Source organism: Globicephala melas, chromosome 16 (assembly GCF_963455315.2).
Source record: "Globicephala melas chromosome 16, mGloMel1.2, whole genome shotgun sequence".
Taxonomy (NCBI): domain Eukaryota; kingdom Metazoa; phylum Chordata; class Mammalia; order Artiodactyla; family Delphinidae; genus Globicephala; species Globicephala melas.
The window spans coordinates 7,110,685-7,133,818 of record NC_083329.1 but is presented as its reverse complement, the minus strand read 5'-3'; the positions used below and the strand labels follow the sequence as shown (position 1 = coordinate 7,133,818).

The 23,134-nt window shown below is 39.8% G+C and overlaps 1 protein-coding gene across 3 annotated transcripts in view; it reads left to right on the top strand.

Moving 5' to 3' along the window:
• ZRANB1 (zinc finger RANBP2-type containing 1) overlaps positions 1 to 23,134 on the top strand; it is a 69,362-nt gene that overhangs the window by 28,388 nt on the left and 17,840 nt on the right. For 2 of the 3 annotated variants that reach the window (XM_030832019.3, XM_030832021.3), the window contains 2 exons: positions 15,509 to 15,696; positions 21,781 to 21,934. In XM_030832019.3, coding sequence (XP_030687879.1) covers positions 15,509 to 15,696; positions 21,781 to 21,934 — 342 coding nt within the window. Of the gene's footprint in view, positions 1 to 10,805; positions 10,928 to 15,508; positions 15,697 to 21,780; positions 21,935 to 23,134 lie in introns of all 3 variants that reach the window. The other variant, XM_030832022.2, reaches the window with a different exon arrangement.

Genomic DNA, 23,134 nt, shown 5'->3' with positions numbered 1-23,134 from the left:
GAATCACTGACTTACGAGCTTAACCAGAATCTCATTATCAAGGAGCATGTTGAAATGAAGTCATGAGGATTGTAGTCTTATTACTGAGCAAGATTTTGATGGTCTAAAAATATATATGATTCTTAAAACGTAGGCAGTACATTAGAATTAACTTTTTCTTGCATGTGGTCTACAAAAATATTGTTATATTTGATCTAATGTTTCCCCCCTTCTCATAACTGTTGAAAATTAATATTTGTGGCAGTTGTTTATTGATGCCAATTGTATTTTGGCCCCCTTACTGGAAAGCTGTATACAGTGTGATGTATAGGTGTCCACTCCAGAGTGTCAGATATAACTGTAGAAATATCTAAAACTTGCATGGTGTTAAACATGTCAGAATGTATTGATATTTGTTTATTTAGTTTCATTAACACTTTTTTCATTTTAACCAAAATTAGCAATGTATAGGCTTATTACATTTTAAAATGTTCTTTTCAATTTACTTTGGTATCGGTATTAAAAATCATGTATATGGGGCTTCCCTGGTGGCGCAGTGGTTGAGAGTCCGCCTGCCGATGCAGGGGACACGGGTTCGTGCCCCGGTCCGGGAAGATCCCACGTGCCGCGGAGCAGCTGGGCCTGTGAGCCATGGCCGCTGAGCCTGCGCGTCCGGAGCCTGTGCTCCGCAACGGGAGAGGCCACAACAGTGAGAGGCCCGCGTACCGCAAAAAAAAAAAAAAGATCATGTATATGGATGGTTTTTCTCAAGGAAGTAAATTTTTAAGGTTGTATTAGTGTTAATTTTCTTCCTCTGGTGAAAAGGGTTCCCAGGCCCAGTTCCAGCATGTGTGTGTATGTGTCTGTGCGTGTCTGTGTCTGTGCGTGTCTGTGTCTGTGCGTGTCTGTGTGGTGGGGAGCTTCCTCATACCAACAGGCAATTCTCAGACACCAGCAGGGTGTCCGAGAATTCAGCTCAATTCTGACACTGTCTACCCAAAGGGAGAATCAGATTCCACATGTGAAGGGCTTAGCCCCACAAGACCTCCTTCCACTTCAGATGCCAGATGCCAGTCACAAGCCCAGGTTGTTAACCTGTACTTGTGACCAATTGGCTCTAAATCAGAGGTTCCCACGACCCCCTGCCTTGGGTTTGATTAGTTTGCTGGAACGCCCCACGAAACTCAGAGAAACAGTTTACTTACTAGGTTACTGGTTTATTATAAAAGGCTATGATAAAGGATACAGATGAACATCTAGATGGAAGAGATGTATAGAGGGCAAGGTTTGGAGAAAGGGCATGGAGCTTCCATGATGCTCTTTCCAAGTGTGCCACTCTCCTCAAATCTCTGTGTGTTCACCAGCCTGAAAGCTCTCCAGACCCTGTCCTTTTGGGGTTTTATGGAGGCCTCATTACATAGGCATTGTTGATTAAATCATTGGTCACTGGCGATCTCTGGCCTCTCTCCCCTCTCTGGAGGTCAGGGTGGCATAGTGGGTGGGACTGAAAGTCCCAACCCTCTAATCCCCTGGCAACCAGCTCCCACCCTGGGGGTGGGATCCAAAAGTCACCTTCCATGAAGTGTTTTCAGGAGCTGAGGACCAGAAACCAGATACTATCCCATTACTTTTATCACTCAGGAAATTCTAAGGGTTTTGGGAAGCTGTGAGCCAGGAATTGTGGATGAAGATCAAACATATATATTTGGTCATCTGAATGACAGTTTTTCCTATAAATCACAATATTGCATCTAGAAAAATCTGTTGCAGTGTGTAATCTTCTACGATGACTTTTTAAATTCCTAGTTTTGAGATATAGTGTCTGGTCAAATGAAAGGAGTGTTGTGCACTAACCCAAACAGAATCAAATTAACTTCAATGGAAGAAAAAGTCGTAGATTAGTTTTTGAGAGATAGTAGTACTGTGTACTGGAATGATAATAAGTTGATTTATACCAAGAAAACTACCACATCAAAACAAAATAGAAAAGGAAATTCTTGACATAAGACACAATGGTGATTTTATACATTTATTCAGATATCTTTGTGGCTGACTTTTTAACTCTAAAGGTAACTCAGGGCATATAAGTTATTGTAAAGAAAAAATTAGAAGAAACTTGTTTTCTAGTTCAGTAAGTACTCCTTTAGCCTTAAAAATTATTAATTTGCTCCACAGAGGTATTTTATTGATGACTTGTCAAAAAACACAAAACATTAGGTATCTTGAAAAATACAATATTAATGATGAGGTAGTGTCCAAATTTGTATGTTTTACTTGCCCAGTACTTGACTTCGTTGTAGGCGCTTTTCCCCACCCCCTTTGGGTTTTCTCTGATTTACATGGCTGATTTAAGTAGTGTGACAGGTAGAATATTGCACTCTGGCCCCCCAAAATGTCTAAATCCTAATCCCCAGAACCTATGAATTTGTTACTTTACTTGGCAAAAGGGATTTTGCAGATGTAATTAAGGGCCTTGAAATGGAGAGATTATCCCAGATTATCCGGGTGGGCCCAGTGTAATATGGGTCCTTAATCAGCAAAGGAGAGAGATGGGAGAATGAGATGTGACGGTGGAAAAGCAGAGGTTTTAGTGATGCGGGGGGCCTTAACTAAGGAATGTGGGCAACCTCTAGAAGCTGGAAAAGGCAAAACTACCTTAGAGCCTCCCTGTGGAGTGCACCTTGATTTTAGCCCAGTGAGACCCATGTGGAACTTCTGACCTCTCCCAAATTTTAAGATAAAAAATTTGTATTGCTTTAAGTCACTAAATTTGTAGCAATTTGTTTGAAGCAGCAATAGGAAATTAATACAAATAACATTTAAAAAATTACAAATAGCATCTTAATTTGACAATTTCAGAAAATTTTAACTTAACCTTCACTGGTTCTGTGACAAAACGAGTCGTTGTTTTGTTATTTTATACAATGGGAGAAGCTGAGGCACAGAGAGGCTTACTGACTCAGTGTGATGTAGCCATGTTGTTATCCTTTTCTAGACAAAGGTGGTATATAGGTGTGTTTGTAAGTAAAAACTCACTTCTTTGTGTCTCTAGCCTTACACTACATTCATAGCAGTAATGGGCACCAAATGTATGTATGTGTATCGGGGGGAAGGTGGGGGCAGATTCCCAAACCAAGCTATTCTCAGATTCTCCAGACACCAGCAGGGCATTTTACAATTTAACTCAATTCTGACTCTACCTGGAAGTAGCATCAGATCCCGCAGGTTAAGGGCTCAGTCCCACAGTACTGCCTCCCTTCCTCCCTACCCCCTTCACGTGCCAGTTGCTAGTCCAGGTTGTCAGCTGTGTTTCTGATTGTAGGCTATAAATTGTAGGTTCCCACGGTCACCTCCTTGGGTTCAAATAATTTGGTGGAACAGCTTTCAGACCTGGGAAAACATTTTACTTACTAGATTACTGGTTTATTATAAAAGGATGTGACCCAGGAACAGCCAGGTGGAAGAGGTGCATAGGGCAAGCTTTCCGTGTCCTCTCTTGGCCACTACTCTTGCAGCACCTCCACATGTTCACCAACCTGGAAGCTCTCCAAACCCCATATCGGGGATTTTTATGGGAGCAAGATGGATTAAATCATTGGACATTGGTGATTGTTTGAACCTCAAGCCCCTCTCCCCTCCCAGGAGGTGAGGGTGGTGTGGGGCTGAAAGATACAACCTTCTCATCACTGGGTTTGTTCCCCTGGTAACCAGCCTCCATCCTTAGAGGCCTTCTAGAAGTTAACCTCATTAACATAAACTCAGAGGTGCTTGAAGGGGGCTTGCTATATGAGCAACAAAAGACTCCTATTTATTTCATCTTTATCATTCTGGAGCTATTTAGGGACTGAGAACAAAACTAAATATTACAACAAAAGACACCCTTATGGCTCTTACATAGGAAATTGCAAGGGTTTTAGGAGGTATGTGCCAGAAACAGTAGATGAAGACCATATATTTCTTATTCACAGTGGTTTTTCTTGCTTGATATGGTTGAAAGGAATACTGTTACTGGAACTTTTGAATGATGTTTGATGCCTATGAATATTAATGTTTTCAGTCCTTTTTTCCAAGTCAACTAAATAAGTATGCCTATGTGAAGTTGATTGCTGTGTCCCAAGGTAATCTATCACTTGCAAATATTTCTCATCATTCCATAGCTAAGCCACATTATTTGGGCTTGATTTTTAGTATGGCATTTCTCTAGTATTTGTTCTGTTTGCTTTACTTGTGTTTGCTTATACTTGGTATACCTTAGCTGTTTGGACAATATTTTCCATCTTCAGAATTTTTCCTGCCCTGTAGAATTGCTTCATTTTAAGTTATGGTTGTATGCTGGGCCATTTTGTTTGATTATGAATTTGATTTTATATTGATACCAGACTGTCCTACTAAAAGATACTCCTATTTAGTGTCCCTTTTCCCTTCATATATTGTTTTACATATGAATGAATGTGGAGCCTGAAAAAAGTCTTCTTAGTCTTTGACATTTAAAACCATCGCACTTTTTTAAAACATTAAAAAAAAATGGTTTGAGTTAAAATATTCTATTAAAAGCTTTTAATAGAATCCAAAATATACGTGGACTCCTGCAGCAAATCTTTGGCACTGCATCCATAAAAGGAAAGTAAGCTGCTAGAATGCTGGCAATGCCTTGTATGTCCTTGGTTAACTTTGTGTGATAATCTTACATGGGATGTGTGCGTGTAGCTATAAAAACTGTGGTGCCTTTTCACTCCGTACACGTTCTTGGTTGTGAATCTCCTTCCTGTCCAAAGTAGTTGATATTACAGGTAATAGAATTATTTTTAGCACTGTGAAAGGAGTATTACCTTCAGCTAGTTCTGTCTTGTTTTCAAGTTTCAAAGGATTTCCTCTTGTGCTTTTGGAACTCTGGATTTAAAATAACATTTTATGTCATGGTTTTTAAGTGAATTGTGGGAATTCTCAGCAGTGTAAGATTCTAATCTGTAGAGAATACACACACATTTTATTCCCCCTGGCCAGTTTAGTCTGGCTTTTCAAAGTGCTTCCTGACATCTGGGATATGAAAGAAGCTTCCAGGAATGAGTGTGTCAAGGCAAATGGATAGCAGTGGCAGAAATAGAGCCCCTGCAGTATCCTTCTGGTTGCCTTTAGTCTGCCTGAGACATAATTCCTGGCTTTTAGAAATGATTGATTACACAGGCCTGCCAACTAATAATGTGCCTCCTAATGCTGAGAAAAGGAATATGTGTGGTGAGTCTCGATTGTATGACAGTGACATTTGAATATGCATCATTGATTGAGTAAAGGCTTTCATTTTTTTAAAAGCACTATATTAAATGAACACATTGAATTATGAAATCCAAAAGTATCGTTTAAATGTTAAGTATAAAAAGATGTATTTAGACTCCAGAGACCTTTACTGTTTACCATAAAGTAACTTTAACTTTAAACATTAATTAAACTATGCACAGGGTTATAAAAATCAAGCAGTTATAGAAGGAGTTTATAAAGAAAAGCAAGTTTCTTTTTCTTCCCTCCACCTTCAGTCCTTATCTGTGGAGGTAACCACTGCTGTTCCCCATCAGCCTTTCATTCTGAGAAATTTCAAAACCAGTAGAGAAGTTACAAATATAATACATTGAACAGCAAATGCTTTTGACCTAGATTTTCCGATTGTTAGTACTTTGCCACATTTGCGAGCTCTATTTGTCTTTCTGTATGAGTTTTTCCTGAACTATTTGAGAGTTAGCTACAGATGTCATGACATTTTGCCCCTAAATATTTCAGCCTTGTATTTTTTTTTTTTTTTTTTTGTGGTACGTGGGCCTCTCACTATTGTGGCCTCTCCCGTTGCGGAGCACAGGCTCCGGACGAGCAGACTCAGCGGCCATGGCTCACGGGCCCAGCCCCAGCCGCTCCGCGGCATGTGGGATCTTCCCGGACCGGGTCACGAACCCGTGTCCCCTGCATCGGCAGGCGGACTCTCAACCACTGCACCACCAGGGAAGCCCATAGCCTTGTATGTTTTAAAAACACATTTTCCCTACATATTCACACAATACAATTATCCAGAAACTCTAATATTTGAAGTCCATATTCAATTTCACCAATAGTTTTCACTAATAGCTATTGCTCCAACCCCATTCAATCAAGGATAATCCGTTTTATTTAGTTGTTTTATCTGTTTAATCTCTTCTAATCTAAATAGTGCCTCAGGTGGGGTTTTTTTTTCCTGTTTACTCTTCATGTCATTAACATTTTCAGAGGCCAGGCCATTCGTTTTACAGAATAAGTCTCAATTTGGATGTGATTAGATGAAATTTAAACATTTACTTTCTCGTGGGAGGGAGGAGTACTACATAGGTGGTATTTGAAGCAGGACCTCTAATATCTCTGAGTAATGTCCTTTTATCATTTTTTCCTTTTAAAAAATTGTGGTAAAGCATACATAACAAAATATGGCATTTTAACTGCTTTTTTTTTTTTTTTTTAAATTTCATTTATTTATTTATTTTTGGCTGTGCTGGGTCTTCTTTTCTGTGCGTGGGCTTTCTCTAGTTGCGGCGAGCGGGGGCCACTCTTCATCGCGGTGCGCGGGCCTCTCACTGCCGCGGCCTCTCTTGTTGCGGAGCACAGGCTCCAGACGCGCAGGCTCAGTAGTTGTGGCTCACGGGCCCAGCCGCTCCACAGCATGTGGGATCTTCCCGGACCGGGGCACGAACCCGTGTCCCCTGCATTGGCAGGCAGACGCTCAACCACTGCGCCACCAGGGAAACCCTTTAACTGCTTTTAAATGTACAGTTCAGTGGCTTTGGTACATTCACATTGTTGTGTAATCATCAATAACAGCCATCTGTGTGCAGAACTTCTTCCACCTTGCAAAACCAAAACTGTATACAGTAACAGTAACACCCCAGTCCCCCTTTCCCAGCTCCTGGCAACCACCATTCTTTTTTCTGTCTCTGTGAATTTGACTACTCTGGGTACCTCATATAAGTGGAATCATATGGTGGTGGTTGTCCTTTTGTGACTGGCTTATTTATTTCATTTAGTGTAATGTCTTCAAGGTTTATCCATGTTGTAACTGTCAGAATTTCCTTCCTTTTTTTAAGTGTGAATAATGTTCCATTTTACTTATATGCCACATTTTGTTTATCCATTCATCTGTTGATGGACATAGCAGTATTTCTTGTTTTATCAAATTTGGCATTATATACTGACTTCCTATAACAGTATATAAGGATTTAATTCATTTTTAAATAATAAAAGCAGAGCATACTCATTGCAGAGTATGTCAGAGGTGAGAAGAGCTATGAAAAAATATAGTTTATAATATCACTATCTAGAGGAAATCTCATATTTGTATTTTCAGTTTTTAATATTTATTTTTATGTAACGGAAATAATGTACATTCTTTTTGTTGTTGAATTTTACATTTTGAAGTAATTAAAATATTTTCATCTTTAAAAAATGAATGTGTAATATGACTTCGAGTTGCTGTACTTTAAGTTAATATAGCCCTTATTATTGGCCTTTGGGTTATTTGAAAATTTTTTATTCTGATAGTGTTTTGATGAACAAAATCGTCAGCATTTCTAATGATTTTCTTAGGTTCCCGGAAATGGGGTAACAGGATCAAATGATGGAAACGTGTCAGAGGTATTTTGTGCATGTTGGTAAATGGCTGCCTGGAAGGACTGTACTGATTATATTCTCATCATCAATGTAAGAGAGTACCTGTATAGCTGTATCTTTGCTGATGTTTGTTATTAATGGAGGCAAGCTATCTCATTTAATTAGTCATTTGTATTTTTTTCTGTGAATTGTTGATTTACGTCTTTTGTCCATTTTCCTTTGTGATTTTATCAAGTTGTATCAAGTCTATATGAATATAAATAATGTATATATTAAAGATATATACCAGACATATTTGCACATTTTCTTTACCTTTTTTTTGTGGGGAGAGTTATAACATTTTATCTTTGTTTTTCACAGTTTTTTCGATTGAACTAAGGATTAAAATATTTTTTACAGATAATTTCCATTAATATGATTTATTAAATTCTTTCCCCATTCATTGATTTGGGTGGTTCTGTCATATATAAAATGATTCTGCTTCATTTGTTTTGAGGCTCTTTAGTTTGATTTTTTTTTTTACATCAGTATCACATTTTTGCTTAAACAATTATGGCTTTATTAGATATCTTAAAATCTCAAAAGACAAATGTCCAACCTCCTCCACCCTCCACTTGCTTTTCAGAATTGTCTTCATTTTCACCTTTTATTTGTTTGTTCGTCCATTCATTTATGCATTCAGACAATCATTGAGTGTGCTTCCAAGCACCGAGAAAGAAGTCAGGGCTCTCAGTGAGCTTGTGGTCCAGTGAAGAAATAATTTAACAGGTCAATAATAGTGTGATAAGTTCAGGAGAGGAAGTATAGGGTGTTAGAGGAGGAGTATGTACCCAAATCTCATTTGGACATTTGGAGAGGGCTTTCAGGAAGAAGTGACATCTAAGCCAAAACCTTAGAAGAGGGAAAAGAGTGCTTCTGTCAGAGGGAATTGCATTTGTTAAGACTCCAGAGGCAAGAGAGCATGGCCCATCCATTCAACTGAAAGAAGTCTATAGGGCTGGAGTATAGAATGGGAGCTGTGAGAAATAGCTGCAGGATAATGCTGGACCTTTCAAGGCCTGTTCATCTGGTTGAAGATTTTCGCTCTTAATGTAAGGGCAGTGGTAAACATTTGGAAGGACACTGCCTTAATCTGATTTGTGGTTTGGGGAGCTCACTCTGGTCATAGCCTAGAGACTAGATTGGGAGGGGGCAGCAGTGGAGGCAAGCAGACCTTTTAAGGAGGAAATTATAGCAATCCAGGTGAGAAAGAGTACGGCCTTACCTAAGGTGGAGGCAGTGGAAAATGGGGTAAGAGGGATGTATTTGAGAGAGACTTTAAAAAGGTAGGTTGGATAAAACTTGGAAGAATTGATATTGGGGCTGAGGGGAGAGTTAAGAAAGATACCCAGGTTTTTTGTTTGGACACTTGGGTTGGATAGCAGTATCATTTTTTCCTAAATGTAGAAAACATGAAAATCAGTTTTAGACATGCCATAGCGAGGATTCTGATGGGTTGTTGGTATGGGCCTGAAACTCTTTGGGGAAACATCTACCATTCGGTGGTAGATCCATAGTTTTCTGTGGATAGTTGTGGGGCCATGAGCATTAACGGAAGCTGTGGAACCTTCTCTTGCAGTAGCGAATTACAGGGACTTTCTTGATTTGTGCTTCTACTTGGGGACCACATCAAGATGCACTAACTTTTAAATATCTCTTCCAATTTGATGATTCTCTGTCTTAATTCTATCAGTATTTTTGGCTAGAAGAAGAGTTATATGGACATAATCTGAATAGTGTAAAGTTATGTTGTGAGAGGTTTTCTTCTTTATCTGTTTGTCCCTTTTAAAATGCTTATTTATCCTCTAATTTTCTCACTGGTAAAAGAGAGTACCTAGACTATTCAGTTCCTCTTAGAAGGCCAATCTAAAATAGCATAATTCTAAAAGTCTAATATTTGGTTTCAGATTTGGCCAGGATAACTTGACAGATGAAATTTTTACCTGAAGTCAAGAACTTTTGGACTTGGTTTCAGTGCAGAATGTGGTTTTGACATATACTATTTTATTTGACCAGAACCCTCGATTTTAAGAACTTTAATATCCCTTCAGTTGACTTTTTGGCAATATTTTAAGTAACCTTTCTGATTGTAACTCACATTCATCTTTAACCCATTAACACTGGTCCTCATCTCTGATCACCTTCCCAAAGATAACTTTGTGACATGTTCCTTTATATCTTTCCATTGTGCTTTTAGCAGTAATTCTTCCTGCATGGCAAGATCTTCTTTCTTATGAAGGTACTCTATCAATTCAGGTATTTTTTTTCATGACTTTGGGGATTTATATTTTCACAGCAGTTTGGTTGTTAACAATCTGATCAAAGATTTAAGGAGGTAAGAGCACCAAAGTATAAGCTACATTTGGCATAGTTTGTCATGGTTAATAATAGAACATTTAAAGGCCTTATTTAGAGATTATTTTGACTTCCCTATAATTTGAGTTTTTAATTTTTCTGAAGAGGATATTTTCAGGAGTTCCCTGGTGGCCTAGTGGTTAGGATTCTGGGCTTTCACTGCTTTCAATCCCTGGTTGGGGAACTGAGATCCTGCAAGCCGCACGGTGTGGCAATCAATCAGTCAATCAATAAATGTTTTCATAATGGAGTAAGTTTATTGAATGAATTGAATAGAAACCCATCGTGATAAAGTATAGATTAGATTAAGAATTTATTTCCAATTTGTGGTTTTCATCTCTTGGTTTTTTTGAAAAGATTATTGTTCAGTAGCACTATTCTAGGAATAGAAATGGTAGATTTTAACTTGTTGCCTTTGGTTATTATGTAAAAAATGCATCTGGGAGGTGATTTGTTTGGTCTGCTCAAACTATTTTTGGGATTGCCATAGCTTGTGTCTACTTAAGATACATTTAAAAATATTGAGGTCATTTTATTTAAAAAGAAGGTCATGTTTGAGTATTGAAAGAGATTGCTGTGTCTGTCTAAGCCAAGTTTGTCTTTGAACTATAGCCAAATGGTTAGGAGTATGAAGAAAAAGTATAACTGGGTGGTATAGTTTCCTTTTTAATATGCAAAGACAGTTAAGTGAATTAAACTCTGAATAGAGGAAAACTACCCAGACCTCGTAGCCACCACATCTGCATCTTTCTACTGACCATGGTAAAGGACATTCTGAACATTACCACTTAAAACTAACTTTTCTCTTTAAGGGCTCCTGAAATTGTGCCAGCTGACTCCAAGTCCACCCTGACCCCACAGCATAAACCATGCTGTGATGTCACAGCTACCATAGAACTCCAGGGTAGTGTTGAGCTGGCCCATGTGGGCTCAGGTAAGTCCTGGCTTTTTTTTTACCATTTGGCATTCTTTTCAAAGTTAGTTACCATTATGGTTTTATGTCAAAAGAAACAAGGCAAAACTTTGAAAACGGTGCCATATATGGGGGAAAAAATAAGTCTGTTTTCTAAACATCTATGAGCCAGCTCCATATTCTAACCAACGGAGTTCCATAGTAGCTGTGAAGTGTCCCCAGTGAGTTGTGACCCGTGACTTCAAAATATGTTAAATTCTACTCCTGGCCCAGCTTATAGAACAAGATGAGCTTTTTTTTTTTTTAATAATTTCACTTACTCTCAGGTCTTTATGCTTTTAAAGTATATTAACTTTCCTTTATCTGTAATTATGCACCACCACTTAGCTAGTTGTGTAGTTCACTCAATTCTGAATGTATATTGATACAGCAGATTAGTTTTATAAAGTTAATCTTCTTAGAGTGCCTTCAGCTGTCTTGTTTTTTTTTTTTTTAAACAGTGGGCACTTGGTTTATTTATCTTCCTGAGACTCTATTTTGAATTTCAAATAACATCCTACAGCTTGGCTTGGGTTGTTATTCTTTTTAAATTTATTTATTTATTTGTTTATGGCTGTGTTGGGTCTTCGTTTCTGTGCGAGGGCTTTCTCTAGTTGTGGCAAGCGGGGCCACTCTTCGTCTCGGTGCGCGGGCCTCTCACTATCGCGGCCTCTCTTGTTGCGGAGCACAGGCTCCAGACGTGCAGGCTCAGTAGTTGTGGCTCACGGGCCTAGTTGCTCCGCGGCATGTGGGATCTTCCCAGACCAGGGCTTGAACCCGTGTCCCCTGCATTAGCAGGCAGATTCTCAACCACTGCACCACCAGGGAAGCCCTCAGCTGTCTTTTTAATTTGCCTTCATAACGTGGAAGGGGAAGGGACAGAACATGTAATATTTAACATTTGTTAAATTTTCAAAACAACATATTAAGATGCTTTAGTTACTCTTGGAGATAGTGTGATATGTCAGTAACCTAGAAAGCATGTGTACGTCACCTCTTTCTCTTCTGCTGGAACTTTCCCGCTTTTTCCTGATCTTTGTTACTTTAAGTGAGATTTTACCACTTAGATTTATTTACTGTATTTTCCTACCTACCAACTCTTTTACTTTTTTTCTGCTTTCCGTTTTATTCCGTAATCTTAAAAGGTGGTAAAAACATAATGTTATGTGAAGAACTCAAAGACATTTTCTAAGTTGTTTTGCATATAATCTGATGCTTCTCCCCCCTCAAGTAGAAAACATGTGGTAGCTAAAACTTAAATTATCTCAGTATAGGCCACATTCTTTAGACACCATGTTTACAGTGAAAACCCATCTGTGAAGAAACTTGAATCACTGGCTCCTCTTGAGCAGTGTGTAATAGAGATACAACAAAAATTAGGACAGTTCATTGACATTCTCATGAAATTTGATTTGTAATAAATTTACTCATCTTTGTAGCCAAAAACTCACCAGTAACTGAAACTGTGAGCTCTAAATTATGGTTAATGAAAAGAATGGAATTACATATTCCCAAACATTAGACAATAAAATAGTTTTCTTTTAAATATTATTTTGTCCCTATACTTAAATTTGTGTTTTTCACGTTCTGGAAAGTTTGGAGGTTTTTTATGCTGTGATGAATAGAGAACAGAATCTCTATTCTGTTCACCCTCATTTTCTGCCCTCCTGTGTATATTCCATGCTAGTCGGGGCAGGATTCCCTATTTGCAGTTTAGTGCAGAGCTTGTGGTCAGGGGAAATAATTGTTTTTTATGTCTTGGATTAGGCCAAATAGAAGTCCAGTTTGTGTGTGTATATGTCAGCTTTATTGAGATACAATTCACGTACCATGCAGTTCATCATTTGAAGTTCTGTTTTTATTAAAAACGTTTAGTTTGAAGGCAGACTGTAAATCATAATTCCAAAGCACAGTTGCTGACTTCGTTGTGCTGTTTGGTCTGTAATCCTCCCCACCTTCGGCTAGCTAATTAGTTTCTAATTACAGAAATCCTTCAGAAACATTAGAGAGGAAATGAATTCTTAAGCAAGTATTTCTAAGATGAGATTCTTTCAGACATCAGCTATTTGATGAGTTAGCTAAAAATAGTGAAGACAGTGATTTAAAAGATCTCCCCTTCCTCCAACCAAAAGAACAAAGTTAGTTGACGTTTACCTTTAGACTACTTCATCTTTGTCTTTGGGAAACAAAAAAATATGTGTGTATTTACACACACACACACACACACACGCATATACATGTACTGTGCAGGTCTTCCTCTTTATCTTTTCAGGTAAATCAGACCTTTTGGTCCTTGTGTTGCTTTTGGAAGTGCCTAGAACATTTCTTACATCATACAAAGAAATTTTATAAATATATATTTTTAGGTTGAAGCTAAGAACTGTAAAAGGTGTGGTGATACTGCACACACCTAGAAAGTTATTAATAGCTTTGATAGAACTGAAGTGAACAATAGTTGCCTTCATAAGGAAATATATACACACAAAAGGAAATGGAGTAGGGCATGTTCAGTTTGAAAAAAATATACAGCATTAAATTATTCAAAAAGTTAGGAGCTCTACTAGATTATTCTCATCTGTTCATTAAAACAAGTTAAGCAGATTTTAGATTTGTGTGTCTGTTCTTCAGGTTTGCCCTTTTGAGAAGGTTCACCTACCCTTATCTCATGCCAACTATATTACATTTTAGCCTTGATGATTTCCCCAGGGCAGTAAGCCTTGTAAGGGTGTGTTGAAGTCCTTTATGTATTGCAGTGGGGGCTATAGCTGTCCTTAGGTGTTTATATTGAGGAATGTATTAACCTACGTTGCTGTGAAAATAAAAATTTCTATAAGGTATTCTCATTTGAAATCATGGATTGTTAACCTGAAAAATATATGTTTCAGGGGGAGGGGGTCATTTTTCTGGTGAGAGGATCTAGTTTTGCAGAAGGGATCTTTGATCCCAGAGTTGGAAAACTTGGACGCTGGCTTTTTATGGCTCACAAATGTGATGAAGGACTGTTTTGAGTATAGGAATCATGTTTTTACTGTGTTTATGTTTCTCACAGTGCCCAGCATATTGCTTTATGTGTCATGGGCATTCGGTGAATGTGGAAATTATCATTTTAAAGCTTTGTTATTTTTAATAACAGGGGAACTTGTTGCATTGTATCAATCTGTAATAATCTAAGGAATAGGTCTTATTTATCTAATTCCTAATTCAAGATAGCAGTTTAAAATGCTTTTTTTTAAAGTACCCTAAGAATATTTCTAGCTAGTAGTAGCATTTCATGTAACAAATTTTCCTTGATGTAATTTAGGAAACAAACTTACTTAGTCCTACAGTCGTGTGTGTGTGTGTGTGTGTGTGTGTGTTTAATACTATTTGTGGTAAATTTGAAGCTAACCTACACCTTCATTTTTTGCCAAGGCTATTTACTATCCATAGATGTACTGTACTGCTTAATAAATAGGATTTTTGTCATTACCTAACATTAATTTGTGTTAAGAATAATAGCGTGGTTCAGTGGGAATGGAAAGTTCTTTATAGATTTGGAAAAATTGATACTTGTTTTGTATCTCTACTCCCCAACTGGTTTATAGTGTCTTATTTTAGCCTGTTTCTGTTCAGAATCATCTAGCTCAAGTTTTACTGTATTAATAATTCTTAATGGGTGTAAGGAAGACTTGGCTAAGAGAAATTCTGAAATCAAAATATTGCTAACTTTTACTTACATTAAAAATAGTTTTGACTGCTCTAAGTCGTCTCCGGCTAACAAAACAGTAGTGTGGAAGGCTCAGCATTTGTTTTGATCCAGTTTTAAAAGTGCAGCGTAGGGAATTCCCTGGCAGTCCAGTGGTTAGGACTTGGTGCTTTCACTGCTGTGGGCCCGGGTTTGATCCCTGGTCCGGGAACTAAGATTCCCGCAAAGCTGCCCAGTGCGCCAAAAAAAAGAAAGACAGAATAAAGGGCAAAAGCAGCCCAACACCAACGGGAAGCACATCCCTGTCTCCTTGGTTTCTGCAGAGCCAGGACCAGAACAGGAACTTAGTGTCTTTTGTGAAGTCTAGTTACTCACACTAGATTGTTGATCTTTGATCCAATTAATATATTCTAATAATTTCTCTAAACATTACCAGAGCATGGAACCAGCACTAATGTGATGGTAAGTGCCTAACTAGGCAGTTCTAATTCTGGAAGGAAATGGAAAGGAATACACTATAATTTTCCTTATATTCTTTTTTTTTTTTTTTTTTTGCGGTACACGTGCCTCTCACTGTTGTGGTCTCTCCCCTTGCGGAGCGCAGGCTCAGCGGCCATGGCTCACGGGCCCAGCCGCTCCCCGGCATGTGGGATCCTCCCGGACCGGGGCACGAACCCGTGTCCCCTGCATCGGCAGGCGGACTCTCAACCACTGCGCCACCAGGGAAGCCCAATTTTCCTTATATTCTATAGGACATTTAAATGATGCCCCGGGATCCAGGAAGCACAGAGAATCAGAGTTTAGAGTGAATGCTACAGGTTTATGCTTGTTGAAGAAAAATAAAATTGAACTTTTTTCTGTCTTGATGCTTGTTTTAGGGGTTGTAGAAGGTGATTTAGCTGCTATAGAAGCATACAAATCATCAGGAGGGGACATTGCCCGTCAGCTCACTGCAGATGAAGTGCGCTTGCTGAACCGTCCTTCGGCTTTCGATGTTGGCTATACTCTGGTACATCTGGCTATACGTTTTCAGAGGCAGGATATGCTAGCAATATTGCTTACAGAGGTGAGTGTGACATTTTGATTAAACATTCTTTTATATGAAGGAAATGTGTTCTTTAGTTTTCATTTTTGATGTTATAATGTTTCTCAGTTCTTAAATGTTTTAGATTCAATCTTCTGTCTTCTTTTAAAAATGACATTAAACTTAGACTTCAACAGAAGTAAATAATTTTTAAGGATATGTGTTTTTAAAACAGGACATTTTGCTACAATATTTGAGTCATGTGTTTGATTTTTAAAAAACTGGGATGTATCTGTCATTCATTCAACTAACATTTATTGAGTACCTACTACGTGCCAGGCACTGTGCATAAAAGGGCTATAATTGTGAAGACATTGGCTCTTCCTTCAATGAATCTCCAGGTACAGTTACTCTATAGAGAGTCCAGGGTTTTTTTTTTTTTTCAAAAAAACTTTTTCTTTCTTTCTCTCTTTCTCTCCCTTTTTCTTTCTCCCCGTCTCCCCGTCTCCCCATCTCTCCCTCTCTCCCTCTCCCCCTCTCCCTCTCTCCCTCGGGTCTTCGTTGCTGTGAGCGGGCTTTCTCTAGTTGTGGTGAGCGGGGACTACTCTTCGTTGTGGTGTGCGGGCTTCTCGTTGCGGTGGCTTCTCTTGTTGCGGAGCACGGACTCTAGGCATGCGGGCTTCAGTAGTTGTGGCACACAGGCTCAGTAGCTGTGGCTCACGGGCTCTAGAGCGTAGGCTCAGTAGTTGTGGCGCCTGGGCTTAGTTGCTCTGCGGCATGTAGGATCTTCCCGGACCAGGGCTTGAACCCGTGTCCCCTGGATTGGAAGGCAGATTCTTAACCACTGCACCACCAGGGAAATCCCCAGAGTGCAGTTTCAGAGATGTAAATGCCAGGTGCTGTGGAGAGTGCTTGAGAAAGTGTTTTGAGGTATCTTACCTTCTTACCTGTAGCAGGTAACATTTTAGCTGAGAGTAAAATGAAGGAAGGAGTAGGAGGAATTAGCCTCAAACAGTAGGTGGAGAGAAGGGAGTTGAGGAAACATTTTATTCAGAGGCAAGGGTGGTGGTATTTGTGGCGAATTTGGAACTTGCAGGTAGCTCAGCAGGGTTGTGATGGCGAAGGGGAAGTGAGAGAGGCAAGTAGGGGACGCAGTGTGAAGGATCTTCTAGGCCAAAGAATTTGAAAATTATTCTGAGGGCAGAACAAGGCTTTAAAAAGGGTTAGGTAGAGTGGCAGGGGAGTGACAAGATCAGATTGTGTTTTGGCTGCTCACTTTATTTTTTTTTATTTTTTATTTTATTTTTTGCGGTATGCGGGCCTGTCACTGTTGTGGCCTCTCCCGTTGCGGAGCACAGGCTCCGGACGCGCAGGCTCAGTGGCCATGGCTCATGGACCCAGCTGCTCCGCAGCATGTGGGATCTTCCCAGACCGGGGCACGAACCCGTGTCCCCTCCATCGGCAGGCGGACTCTCAACCACTGCGCCACCAGTGATGCCCGGCTGCTCACTTTAGAGAGGGGCAAGCCTGGTTAGCAGGACATTGCAGTGATGCTGGCAGGAACTCTGCTGGGACAGTAGTGGCAACAGCAAAGGAAGGAAATGGGCTGGTTTGAGAGAGATGCTGGTGATGTAGGCAGAACTAAGTGGATAGATTGGCCATGGGGAGTAATGGTGAGTTAGGGGTCAGAGTTGATTCTGGGGTTTCTGGATTAGATAACTAGGTACATGTTACAAATGACAGAGGTTGCAAATGAATTAGGATGTGACTGTATTATCCAGGTAATTTTTAAAAAATATATTTATTTATTCATTTATTTATTTATGCGGCTCCACATCTTATTTGCGGCATGCGGGATCTTTAGTTGAGGCATGCGGGATCTTAGTTGCAGCATGTGGACTTTTTAGTTGTGGCATGCAGACTCTTAGTTGTGGCACGCGGACTATTAGTTGCAGCATGCATGTGGGATATAGTTTCCTGACCAGGGATCAAACCCAGGCCCCCTGCCTTGGGAGTGTGGAGTCTCACCCATTGGACCACCAGGGAAGTCTCCAGGTAATTTTTTTTTTAATGATAAGAGAAATAGGGTAAAAGTGCAGAGAGTTAGATGAGTTGTGGATTCAAATCCAGTTTGGTCAGTATACTCCTGTGTATGCTTACTTGCACATTTAAGTTCGCCAATATCTGGGAACATTTATGTACAAAGCATGGGGTGAGGGGATTAATAATTATGAACGTTAGATGAAAGCATGATTGAGATGGCTAGCCATGAGTTTAGTTTGGTAAGAGTCCAGTGTAACCAGGGGCACCTGATAGAGCAAAGGAGGGCTTGAGAGACAGCCATGCTGAAAACAAAGGGCAGGCTTATTGAGGATAAGGGAGAAGGGGACTGTTTGAAAAGCAGCTGTGTGATTAGAGAGACCAGAGTTCTGGAACATGGGATGGAACAGTAAGAAGTAGTTCCTGTAGTATCTGAGGTCTGGCTACATTTGTGTTGTGATGCCCAGTTGTGTACTGGAAGGGCTGGCATGTGGAGTTATAGTTGCTGGTGGTGGCTGGAGACAGGAGAGAGAAGGCAGCTGTGAACCAAGGCTCAAGTCTTTAGGGGATACATAGGTTTCTCTCAGGCTGGTAGAGGACTATGAGAAGGTTCTGGAGGGACTGGTGTAAGTCGCCGGCCTCCTAAGAGCATTCTGGGGACTAACAGCAGGAAGACGGTAGAACCCCAGTGTGTTTATTATTTACTGCTGTGTAACAAATCCCCGCAAAACTTAGCAGCTTAAGACAGCAAACACTTGTTATCACAGTTTCTGAGAGTAAGGAGTCCAGGAGCAGCTTAGCTGAATGATTTTGGCTCAGGGTCTCATGAGGTTACAAACTGCCAGGGGCTCGACGGGGACTAGAGGATCTGGTTCCAAGTACACTCACCTGGTTGTTGGCAGGAGGCTTCAAATCCTTGTTACGTGGGCCCCTCAGTAGGGCTGCTTGTGATGTGGTAGCTGGTTTCACCTAGAGCAAGTGATCCAAGAGAGGGAGAGAGCATGAGAGAATGATTCAAGTAGAAACTGTAGTGTCTTTTCTATATAACCTAATGTAGGAAGTGATATACTATAATTTTTGCTATATTCTGTGGTACACAGAGACCACCCTGGTACAAGATGGGGGAGGTGGAAAGGAGGCTTGTTCTGGTGGAAGAACAAAGTCAGTGATGGAATTTAGTCTCAATGGAGTAGGCACTCTACAGGACAGAACTGAAGGGGCCAGTAGGGAGACTGGAAGGGGGAGAGTATGAGTCTGGACTAAGGGATGTGTCTGCAGACAGGGCACAGAGCCAAGTACTTTTGGGATGGGAACAGGAGAACATTATATTTTGGGAATATGTGTCTGGGCCGGGGGTTTAATTGGATTTTAGATAATGGATACTGTTTGTAGTCTGGTGGAACCTGTGGACTTCTTCTCAAAATACTGTTTTTAAATGTATAAAATAAAAAATAGGATTACAAAGGAAATCAGTTATATTGAAATAGTTATCAGAATATTAAATATATGTGATGTAAAGAAAATGAATTTTAGGGCTTCCCTGGTGGCGCAGTGGTTGAGAGTGTGCCTGCCGATGCAGGGAACACGGGTTCGTGCCCCGGTCCAGGAAGATCCCACATGCCGCGGAGCGGCTAGGCCTGTGAGCCATGGCCGCTGAGCCTGTGCGTCCGGAGCAATGGGAGAGGCCACAACAGTGAGAGGCCCGCATACAGCAAAAAAAAAGAAAATGCATTTTAAATGTAGGCAAGAGGTTAGTGAAAATGAAGGATTTAAATTTGATTGAAATTCCTATTCTAATTCATGGTCCCTTCCCAAGTTCATGGACCCTAGGTTAACCAGTAGCTTAAGGAGATGGTTGAGACTCAGGTTAAAGAGGCTAGAACAGCGGTCCCCAACCTTTTTGGCACCAGGAACCGGTTTCGTTGAAGACAGTTTTTCCACAGACGGTGGGGAGGGGAGGCGGGAGTGGGGGATGGTTCAGGCGGTAATGAGAGCGATGGGGGCGACAGGTGAAGCATGGCTCGCTCGCTGCTCACCTCCTGCTGTGCGGCCCGGTTCCTAACAGGCCGCAGACCGGTACCAGTCCATGGCCCGGGGGTTGGGGACCCCTGGGCTAGAAGATGAGAGGCAGGCCTCAGGGACATATGCTTAAGGATGGTGGCGGGAGAAGGAAGCTTAGAGGCCAATCACCAGCTGTAAGGTTTCTCTTGGGGTGTTTGCAATATTCAGGTTTCAGTCCAAGTAGTTTTTGAAAAAAATCTTCCCAGGATTTTGGAAAGGGGCGGGGGGTTAGCACATTGAGATAAGCTATTTTTGAATTTACTTTTGAGATGCATTTTAATGCTTTGACTTGAGAAATAGTCCATTATATTCTGAAAATATTTAATATTTGGTTTTCCACAGTTTTAGTGTTGCTTAGATTGGGCTTATGGAGATGAGATGTGGTGACAATTTCATTGTTACTGGTAATCCTGGCTAGTAAAGTTTAGGAGAATTGAATTTTTGTGTAGTTTTCAGAATAGGATGTCTAATGGTTGCGTTGGGTATGCAGGGTTTTTGAAATACTGTTTACTTACCTTAATAGTAATTACAATTAAGCTGTCCACGTGTGTTATGTAGGTGACATTATCAGTAAAACTTATTCTTTGTGTGGCTTGTTGGAAGATCTGCTGCTCCAAGCCCCACTTGTGACTGGAAGTCTGCATTCAGGAAGGTCGTCCAGGTTAGTGGCTGCGTCTGTAGTGACAGCAGAGGACAGAGCTAACTGGCTCGCTCAGGGTCACACCAGACTCATTTCCTCTTTAGCAGATACTCACCTTGGATTTCAGAATTCTCTGTATATAGATTTCTTGAGCTCCACAAAAGGAGTACAAGTTAAATGTAAGATAATGTCTTTTCATCGTTTGTTGTTATTCATCATTTAAAAAGGACAGGAAAGTTCTAGCCGCCTCCTTGTTTAGAGGTTCTCTGTGGTAGTGCTCTCTACACCGGTGCTCAGATTTCATTCCCGTCGAATTGTACTACTGCAGAGATTGGTTGTCTGTTTTACACTCGGAGAAGCCAGATGCTTTTTTAAAAAATTAAGAATTATAGGGACTTCCCTGGCGGTCCAGTGGTTAAGATGCCGTGCTTCCACAGCAGGGCATCTTGCGGGTTTGATCCCTGGTCGGGGAACTAAGATCCCGCATGCTGTGTGGTGCGGCCAAAAAACAGAAAAAAAAAAAAAAAAATCAGAATTGTAACAAGTGGGGAGGGATTTGAAGTCATTGGGAACTAACCCTTTAAAGGTTGGGAATCCGCCTGCCAGTGCAGGGGACATGGATTTGATCCCTGGTCCAGGGAGATCCCACATGCCGTGGAGCAACTAAGCCCGTGCGCCACAACTGCTGAACCTGTGCTCTAGATCCCGCGCTACTGAAGACCGCGTGCCTAGAGCCCGTGCTCCGCAACAAGAGAAGCCACCGCAATGAGAAGCCCGCGCACTGCAATGAAGAGTAGCTCCCGTTCACCGCAACTAGAGAAAGCCCGTGCATAGCAATGAAAACCCAACACAGCCAAAAATAACTAAAAATAAATAAATTTATTTAAAAAAACCTGCTTTTCTTTACTCTAAGTCAAAGTACTTGAAATATTCTTAACAGAGCAGAAGAGTGTTTGTACTTTCCTCTTTCTCTGTGAGCTAGAATTCCCTGTTTTTTAATAAGAATGTTTTTATTAGGGGCATGATGGTTATTCTTACTTTGTTTTTGTCCTCCCTCCCCCTCCTATGATGAACGTTTGCGAACAACTCCATTTTACATAAATTTTTATATGCATCTTTGTGTATTTCCTTGGGATAAACTCCACTAGAAAGTAGAACTGCTGAGTTGAGAGGGTAAAACATTTTTATCACTGTTTTCCAGGGAAGTTGTACTGATATATACTTACGCTATTGAGGAAATAACACCCAGTACCTCATATATTTAAAACAAAAACAAAAACACCTTGAGTTACTGGGAATTTTTGGTAATTTCTTTTATACACTATTGTTTTCTGCTTCCACTGATGATAAATGAGATGTAGAGGAAAGTTTCTTTTGTATTTAAGGTGTCTCAACAAGCCGCAAAGTGTATTCCAGCAATGGTGTGTCCTGAACTGACAGAGCAAATCCGGCGTGAGATAGCTGCCTCTCTTCATCAGAGAAAGGGGGATTTTGCTTGCTATTTCCTAACTGACCTTGTAACATTTACGTTGCCAGCAGGTAACTCCAAATCTCTGTGTGAAAATAAATTTAAACTTTATTATAATTTTTTAATGTCTGAATGAAAATGTTTCTGTTAGAAAACAGATAACTTAGCTACTATATGTGGATCTTAAATTACTTGATTACCCTGTTTTACTGGAAGTGACCAGTACAAGGGCCATTTATAAACTAATGCCTTAGAGCTGATAGGAAGACAGCAGCTGATAATAAGTGACTTCTTTGTGGGCCTCAGATATTTTAAAAAGTCTGTTTTATCCATTTATTTTTCTCTTCGTTTTTATTTTAGAATATTATCATTCTGCTTTTTTTCTTTTTCTTTTCATAGATAACTATTGGTTACCTGATATTAGGAGATAAGATCAGAACATGGGTTTTTGATGGGTAGAGTCAAGTTATTTGAGTCAAAGATACTGGCATTCTTTTGAAAGTGTCATTACTTTCTTCACTTACTACGTTAATTTCTACTATATTTGTGAAGCAACTTTTATTTTGCAGTTCCATGACAAGTGGAAATGTCTTCCAGGCTGTTTTTTGTCAGTTGGCATTGAATAAATGCAGTAAACACCAAAAGGTTCTAAATAAAACTTATATTTTGGTTTTGAGTGTTTTGAGCTTTTTTTATATTGAGATATGAACAGAGGTATTTACAAAATGGTAGAAAATAACAACTAAGCTTTTAAAAATCAGATAAATTTCATTTGAAATGCACTCTGTATATTTAAACTTAGTACTTCAAGTGATGATTAGATTTTAAGTTGAAAATAGTTCTAAGGTTAAAACATTTTTGTAAGGGTAATGCTTCTTACTCTAGACTACTCAATTAGTAAACTGAACAGAGAGCATAGAGAATTTGAGAAGGTGAGGAAAACAGAAATCTGCGTGCCAAAGTGAATGGCTCAGTAACTTGTATAAGGAGATTCTGAAGTCTGAAAATCACAGTCCTGAGCAGAGGTTGAGAGTGTGGGGGAAAGAGAACAGACAAAAATTTGTTTGTTTGTTGTTGTTGTTATTTTAACTCGAATATTAGATAGCTCTGTTCTTTTTTCTTTTATTTCAACTTTATTAAATTATCATTGACATAGAAAATTGTAAAATATTTAAAGTGTACTTTGTGGTGATTTGATTTATACATTGTGAAAGTTAACTGTTAATTAACTAGATTCCCCCCATCTAGTTAATTAACACATTCATCACCTC